We start from the raw sequence: 8,460 nt of genomic DNA, 5'->3' as shown, positions 1-8,460 counted from the left end.
CCAAACCCAGCAGCAGATACCTAGCTTAATTTACAAGACTAATGTAGTGGCTTGTTGGCTCTCTTGGGTTGTAGCAATTTCATGTTTCTTTTGGGCAGGTAAACTCTTATTGCAGGCAACTCCAATTCATTGGCTTCTGGTCTTGAGTTGAAATTTGCTGGGACCTGTTGTGAGAGAAGGGTTTTGGTTTAATTTGCTGAGATGGAAAAATTGGCTTGCCTTGCATTTCTTTCACTTGTACTGAACATTCCCTCTTGCCTCTAGGCTTGACAGGGGACCAACGACCTTATCATGGGAAAGAGAATGTGGACTCCAGGCACAATCGAGGCAGAGGAGCAGATACCACCCGCTTTCACACTGTCAACGTGGCGCAGCCTGTCCGCTTTAGCAGTAAGTTGCAGACTGGGGAAGCTGGTCCAAATTCCTAGCGGTCTGTTTAGGAGTCTGGGCAGTTTCTTCTCGAGAGGCTTTAAAAAAACAAAACAAAACTCTGCTTATGGAAGTCCATGAAAAGGAGCAGAACTTTAAAGGCTCTTTTGTAAGTTAGCACAGTGATGCTCAGACTGGAGCCAGAGCCATAAGTAGCTCTTCAGCTTATTTCTTGTGCAGCACTGCAAGTGATATAATGGTTTTTGATTGATTGATCTTTACTACTTGCACTTGGTATTGTTTCCACAGTTGTGAACAGTGCGGCACATGGATCTACACTAGCACAACTTGTACAATTACATATTATAGTTTCTTTTTCTTTTGAATTGGGAATGTATTTACTGTGATTTACCTTGGGTGGTTCGTGATGATGTAGCCAGATTCAAAAAGGGATTGGACACATTCCTGGAAGGAAGGTGCATCAGTAGCAATTGAACTCGGGAGCCAGGGTAATAGCCTCTGAATCGGAACTTCCTAGACCTTAAATGCTGGAGGCTCCAAGTGGGAGAGAGGCACTGTGGGGTGGGGGCGTGGAAACCCTGGTTATACCCAGTTCACTTTCCTTTTCAGCATCTGCTCTCTGCCACTGTGACACAAAGGTGACTGGGTGAGATGGACTTATGGTCTGACCCAGTAAATGGGTAGTTCCCATTTCTCTGAGTGTCACTGACTGGTCCCTGAGCTATTCAGGACTGAGTGCTTCTCACTTTGCACTTGTTTCTAGGTAGTGTTGTAACACAATAAACTTAAGGTCAAGAGAAGCATGGAACTTAAGCAACTTTGCCCCAAAACAGATATGCCAGAAACCTAAATACTTGTATACCAGTGCTTTCTGTTAAGGTGTGCTATATAGAAACGCTGCAAATACTTAAATATGTTGTTGCTTGGAGTATATTATCTGTTAATACTTATAAGAGAAAATTCCAGAATAGCAACAGTTTTCTTGAAAAAAAATTTAGTTCTCTGTTAAATCGTGGTGGATGTTTTTTTGAAGATGGGGAATCTTTGGGAATATGAAAATATGGCCCTGTATTTCCAGAGAAATTGCAACACAGGAGCACTTTTTTTTAACAAGGCCTTGATCGACACATTTGTGCTTAAAGTGCATTGTATTAGATGATTGCAATTATTTAACGCAGGGTTGAACACTGACTTTTTAAGTGGGGAATAAAATGTGATTGCTTTCAAAGTAGTATTACTTTAGGAAAAAGTGGTGATATTGGGCAGCAATTTACGTTGAAATCTGAAGTGTTCAAGAATGCTTTCTGAAAACTACTCTTTTTCAAAGTATTCACGCATAGTAGTTTGGATCTTGTAGACTTTGAAGAAAGATGTTTTGAAATTGGAAAGAACAAAGATCAAATAACTGAGGGTAAAATGTGAATGGCAGGTATTGCAGAAATAACACTGGAATAGAATCAGGTCAAGCCGGATGCAAAAGCTACAATAATCTTTCTTGTTAATTGATCTGATTATGCTGTCCGTCTCTGAACCACTCCTGGCTGTCTGTGCTTTTCAGTAATACCAGCGTTATAGAGCCCATTGCTCCATTTCTGTCAACAGTGCCTTTGTGCTTTCTTCTGCACTTCCTTTGCTTACTGAATTGACATCCCTAGACTAGTCTTTGTAAGACCATGTTCTTCGCCCTATATCCTTTCCAGAGGCCCAGTTCTGCAGTGATATCTGCAAGCAGTTTAATCTGGCACCAGTGACTTTTTTAGTGGCTAACATCCAGGAGATGCAGCAATTAGCTCTTCCTCCTTCTCTCCCACCTCATTTAGTATCTGTTACGCTTCTTGCTGCTAGTTTGAAAATAGATTGATTAGTTTGTAAGCTCTCCAAGGCAGTGTGTTCTGTCTTGTACAATCAAGCCTGGATCCTTATCAGGGACTTCTAAGTGCTGTCACAATGCAAGTGAGAAGTAAATTGCTTTTGAATAGCTGAAGTGCCAGAGCACCTTCCTTTTTAATTTTTAATTTTTTAACTAGTTTTACATTGGGAGCCACTGCAGTGATCCATAATACACTTCTACTCCTAGATCGGGGTGACCAGCTTATGGTGCTGATGCCATGAGTGACATGGGCTGCCTGTGTTCGTGGCATGTAGCAGATTGGGAAGGGGACTGATAACACTGTGGGTGGGGAGTCAGAGCATCAGATCAGGCAGCATCAGAAAACAGTCGATTAGGTAAGGGAAAGGGATCCGAGTGGCAGTCAGTGTGGGTGCCGGGCTAATTTTATGCAGTGCTTGCCAAAACATTTGGCCCCTGCTGTTCTAGATGAGGGGGTGACAGTTTACAAAGTATCTGTGTTTAGTTCATTGTGTTTGGAACACTAAAAGTGTTCATGTCACCTTCACAAACCATGTAAAGTACATTGTCTCAAGTTAAGATCCTAATTTGGGGGGATGGTTTCCCTTCTGTTCTCCATGTTTCCTAGGAAAGTGCCCAACAGGATGGCATCACTATGAGGGCACAGCCAGCTGTTACAGGGTGTATTTAAATGGCGAGAACTACTGGGATGCTGTGCAGACATGTCAGAGGGTGAATGGGTCTTTGGCTACCTTCACTGCAGACCAGGAGCTCCGGTTCATCCTGGCACAGGAGTGGGACCTGGAGGAAAAAGCCTATGGAAGGAAGGACCAACGTAGGTGAGTAGAAAGGGGAAAATGTAGCACCTGCATCCTAGAAATAGCTTGTATGTGAGAACTGGTAATAGCTAACTTGGTAGGAGCAAGGTACTGCCACTTGTTTAGTAGATTCAGTGACGACCAGGGACTTCAGTTTAGGATAACCTCATTGGAGCAGTCTAAGCTGTTGTCTGGCCACCTGCGTGTTATGTTCTGTGCGGTGCTAACAAAGAGGCTACAAATGTCACATGACAGAAGTTGTGTTGGTGGGCACTTTCAACAACATCTTTATATATTTGAATACCCTGTCCTCTCTGCCAGAACTGTAGCCAGAATGACAATTTTTTCATGCATTAAACAGTCTGAGTCTTTGGAGGAATGCAGTAGTTTTAGCTTTTTCTCAGTTAACTGAATTTTCTCTCTTGGTAAAAGACCAGTAACATTGGCAGCCTGTGAGAGGAGATTGGAATGAGTTGTAAGGTGCCATTTTCAGTGCATCCAAAGAAAAGCCTCTGAATATCTAATAACTTTAGGTGGGTGGAAGAAGGCTGTCAATTGCTTGAGTTGCGAAAAAACCTACTTGCACACACTTTTAAAAACTGATTATAATATCTGTCTGTTGCTTTCCACCTGTTCTTTAGGCTGTCGTCAGCAGCACCACTATACAGTAATCAACTGCTGATTATTTTAATTCAGCATCACCCTAGAGCTGCATTTGACAGCATGAAAATATGCACTGCACCTTACTGGATTTGGGATACCTTTGTGGAATTCCATCAAGATTGTAAATTCTGTCGTGGCAGTAGTCTTGGAGTAGATTCAGTGCTGGGATTTCTGTGTTTAATAATAAAATAAATTGTCACATGTTGACATGTCATTTATTTTGCTATTATCAGTTAGCTTCATTCGGAAATAGGCGGGCAAAAACACAAAAACAAACCTGTCAGTGGGTATATTCCCAAGCTGTGGCTTTGAAATGTAGCAGGACAGAGCATTAATGCTCTGAAAAGTCCAATTAAAAGTGAGAAATTGTAAGGTCTTGTATTTAATTCCTTTCTGTACAGAAGTGTTTTTTCCCTTGTGATACTGAGAATTCTCAAATCCCTATTTCTCTGTAGGTTCTGGGTTGGATATCAGTATGTCATTACCAACCGAAATCGTTCTCTAGAAGGTCACTGGCAGGTGGCTTACAAAGGTAAGCTTCAGAAAGTAGACGTCAATTTTCAGGCATTGTGCTTGAAGTAAAGCCTGCTAATTATAGTCTAAAACCTCTATTCCCAATTAGGAATGTAATCTCTAGGAACTTTGCTTTGTCAAAGGTGGAAGAAATATATGTAAAATAACTTTCTGTCCATCACTGTCCATGAGTTTTACCTTTTGGCTCCTTTTATAGTAAATCTGGGAAAAATAAATACCCTTTCCATCAAAGAGTAACTTAATCGCTGCTAGCTGGGAAGCTGACTACCCTGCCATCTGCTGGTACAAGAATTAATATCAGTGGCAGTACATGCTAAGCAAAAAGTTATGCTTACCTTTTTAAATGTTTTTACCTGGCATATTTTTTCATTTTCTATTGGGTGGTATAAATTCTCATTGTTATAGCAGCCTGTTTTAGATGGCTTATTGAAAGTAGTCCATGCATTTAAAAAAAAAAAAAAAAAAAAATCATCCCCTTCTCATGAATTAAATCTCATTTTTCAAAGGGAGTTTAGGTTGTTGGGATCCTGAATTGTTCACTGACTTCCAGTGAGGTAAACTTCCAACTGTTTATGTCTGTTTGAAAATGGGATTTAGGTTCCTAATTCTCCAAAGTATTTTTAGTCCACAGCAATTTTGTGTGCCTTGATCTCTCTTGAGAGATGACTATATAAATGCTCATTTCTTTAAATTAAATATCTTGCATTCAGTTGAACAGTATTTCAGCAGGCCATTGCATCAGGGGACTGTTTCCCCTGTTACTGCTCTCATGTGTGGTCATAAAAGTGCTGAAGCTAATGTTTTTAAGCCTGCCAGATTAAAATTTTTGCTTCCTATGTCCATATGGAGTTATGATCACCCTGCACATGCGCCATCCCCTGCCCCCCAAATCGCTGGGAGATCCAGGTGCCCCACAACTTTGAATTTCAGGCCACTTGGGCATCAAAATATAGATTTACATACCAAACTTTGAAATTGTGGAATTGAGAGGTGCCAAGGGCATCCCCTTTGTTTCCTGTTAAAAAGTCTGTAGAAGTGGCAGCATGAAATGCATGGTGTTTGAGGTATGATGCGATTTGCCTTTTAATCGCCATGTTTTATATTTAAATGACATTAAATCTCTCCGGTAGAAGAGGCCCATAGTTTGATGGCAATAGCAAATCGGGCAAGTTGTTTTTATATTTATTTATTTATTAATATACTATTTGCACTTGGAATGTTCCCTTCATAACTTTTTTGAAAAGATTTAGCAGAGGTAAGTAAACATTGTGTACATTTTACAGAAAATGTAACTGAGGCACACAAATTGGGTAACTTGCCTAATGTTTCTGAGTCAATAGCCTTAAAGTCCAGGAGTCCTAACTTCATACCTTGTACTTGGTCTGCCTGGTCACAGCTGTCTTGCTCTATTTAAAGTATATCCCATGCACAAACATGGGGAAATATTTTCACAAAATAATCTGTGTGATGGAAAAATCTTACAGCTAGTTCCTCAGGCCTGGCTGTTTGGGTAATCAGCACTCTGTTGCATTGGGAACACCAGAAACTGTAGCTGATGAGACGCTAAGGGGCCATATCCACAACCGGAAGTCAACCCAGTGTGGCAGCTCAATTGCTGTGGGTCCATTTTCACAGCTGTGGCACTAGTTTTGGGCATCAGTAGGAAGGGGTGGTTTTAGAACTAGCAGATCTGTTGCTTGCTGTTTCCTTAGTGTGGAAAGATGTGTGCAAAGTAGGCATAGAAAGATCAGGATTTGTTGCGTGCTGTTACACAAGGGCAAGATTTGTTTTCACGGTATGTATAATGTAGCGTGTAGCTATAGCAGCATTCTTTTCACCAACATCATGATTTTGGGAGGCTGTATGAATTACTCTCCATGAAGGAGCATTGCTGCCAGAAATTAAAACTTGGGTACTGTTGGGTGCACATGGAGTAGAAAACTTTTTTCTAGCACTTTGTAAACCCACTGGTTGCTCAGACTAGTCCATTCTCATTGCAGGTTCCTCAGAAGTGTTTTTACCTCCTGATCCCATCTTTGGAACGGCCATGTCTGAAAATGAAAATGTTCTTTGTGCCCAGCTTCAGTGTTTCCATTTTCCCACTCTTCGGCACCATGGCTTGCATAGCTGGTATGCTGAAAACTGCTATGAGAAGTCTTCGTTCCTCTGCAAAAGGAGTAAGTTGATCTTGTAATACAATACAGATGGACTTGTGTTTGGGCACCCTGTGATTGGATATGGAGGAGTCTGTTGCTCACCCTTTGTGCTTCTTGTGCTGTCTTAATTTTTTTAAAAGTTTGCGGTTTGAGGGGAGCAATAATTGCCAGTCATAGCACAGTGCAGGTTTGCACTCTCATGGCACTGCTGATTGTATGGTAGGGAAGAATGTCAGGCTAGAAAGAGAGAAGATTTATGATAAAAGCCCTTGTTCGTTAAATATTGACCTGTTGTTCCAAGCTTCCATGTGAAGTTGTCTCTGGCTTCCTCCAAATGTATAACCATCATTAAATCTCACTTGTTTTTTTTTTTATATTAAATACATAGTGAAGAAGGGGAAAAATACTTAAAGCGCTTGAATGGGCTTTCGTCTGTTTCCCATATTCCCTTTACTTCTTAGCTCTACAAAGTCATCTTTGAAAAAGGGAAACCCTTGCATTAATGGTCTGTGTCATTAATTAAGTTTGTTTAATTTTTATAAACCATCAAGCAGAATGAGTTGGACTCGTATTGCTTTGAAGGGTTTGTTTGAAAGCACTGATGCATGTTTCTTTTCCAGGCCAGACTTGTGTTGATATCAAAGACAATGTTGTTGACGAAGGCTACTATTTCACTCCAAAAGGGGATGATCCCTGCTTGAGCTGCACTTGTCACAATGGTGAGCCAGAGATGTGTGTGGCTGCCCTGTGTGAGCGGCCCCAGGGCTGTCAGCAGTATCGCAAAGACCCCAAGGAGTGCTGCAAATTCACATGCCTAGACCCAGGTAAGAGGTGAGACCAGCATGATGGTGAAATAAAGTTTATTGCTTAGCCTAATCGGCTCTGGCTGCAGTATTTTAGCTGACAGCATGCAGCATCCCATGTGCTTTGGGAAATATTTTTGGCTTCAGCTGGCATAAGCCTTTCAGGTGTTTTTTTTTTTTTTTTTTTTGGTGCAGGAGAAAGCTGGATAGGGAAACTCTGACAGGTGCCTTGTGGGGAGAGATCTCGGCCTGATTGTTGCTTGTACATTTAAAGGCAACAGCTGAACCTGTTCAAGATGTGACAGTGTGGGGAGGGGAATGTGCATGGGAATGAGTTGGTGGCACACAGGAAACCCTTGGGGAGAACTAGAGGAAGGTGAGAAGACCCTGGGGAGGTCTCAGCCCTGCTAGCTTTTTTTCCTCTCACTGGAGAACTGAGAGAATGTCTTTTCATTTGGGTGGGCTCAACCTGTCTCTGATGGAAGTATTTGTCTGAGAATGGTCTTGCCTTAAAAGGATTAATACAACTACAGGTATTTTAGGAGAAAGTAGCATCCTGTTAAACCTGGGCACAAACACAGTATTACTTTTTCCCTTTTCTGCATACCACTGGCAACCTCCTCTGGTCTCCTCACTAATCTGAAAGAACAGCTTCAGGATTCCTCTGAACTTTGAGACAAGGGGAGACCCCAAGACCTGGACTAGCCAACAAAAACTAAAAGGATTGTCATAGCAGGAACTCAGAGCAAACAGGCCCCCTACCCTCCATATGTGGCAGTTGGTGCTGTCTTTAGAGAAGTGAGGGCAAAATATTTCTTCAGTTATTAAGCTGCTGCTTTATTTTAATTAGCAGGTGTAATCCTTCAGGGGTATTTAATGTGTCTTAATTGCATTTGTAATTGAATCTTTGCATTATTTTAGCCTAGAAGTGAACTCATGAGACCCTTATTTTTCCAATTTGCCAGCTCTCCAGAGTTGGGGACACTAAATGAAAGAGTGGAAATCAGCACTTGTGAAAACTTGGAAGAGAGAAAAAGTTCTCCCTTTATAATTGTGTAATTAGGCAACCTGTGGTAGTGAGTTCCATGGACATTTAGGTCAAACCATGGCAAGAATGTGGGAGGGGATTGGATGGTTACATGGAATGCTAAGGACGTCCAGAATCATGTTAGTTAATATTATGCTGGATCCTTGGTCACATCTCCCTGCAAACCCTGTCCAGTGTAGTTCTTTTAATGACATACTTG

General features: G+C 41.4%; 1 protein-coding gene across 1 annotated transcript in view; it reads left to right on the top strand.

Moving 5' to 3' along the window:
• DGCR2 (DiGeorge syndrome critical region gene 2) overlaps positions 1 to 8,460 on the top strand; it is a gene marked incomplete at its 5' end in the record, with an annotated part of 99,628 nt that overhangs the window by 60,888 nt on the left and 30,280 nt on the right. The window contains 5 exons of the mRNA XM_019506639.1: positions 265 to 390; positions 2,868 to 3,078; positions 4,176 to 4,252; positions 6,255 to 6,431; positions 7,031 to 7,234. Of these exons, the coding sequence (XP_019362184.1) occupies positions 265 to 390; positions 2,868 to 3,078; positions 4,176 to 4,252; positions 6,255 to 6,431; positions 7,031 to 7,234 (795 nt within the window). The remainder of the gene's footprint in view (positions 1 to 264; positions 391 to 2,867; positions 3,079 to 4,175; positions 4,253 to 6,254; positions 6,432 to 7,030; positions 7,235 to 8,460) is intronic.

Source organism: Gavialis gangeticus, unplaced genomic scaffold (genome assembly GCF_001723915.1).
Source record: "Gavialis gangeticus isolate Ggan-Ray unplaced genomic scaffold, GavGan_comp1, whole genome shotgun sequence".
Classification (NCBI taxonomy): Eukaryota; Metazoa; Chordata; order Crocodylia; family Gavialidae; genus Gavialis; species Gavialis gangeticus.
Note: the sequence above shows the minus strand (reverse complement) of the source record. Positions and strands in the feature narration are given on the sequence as shown.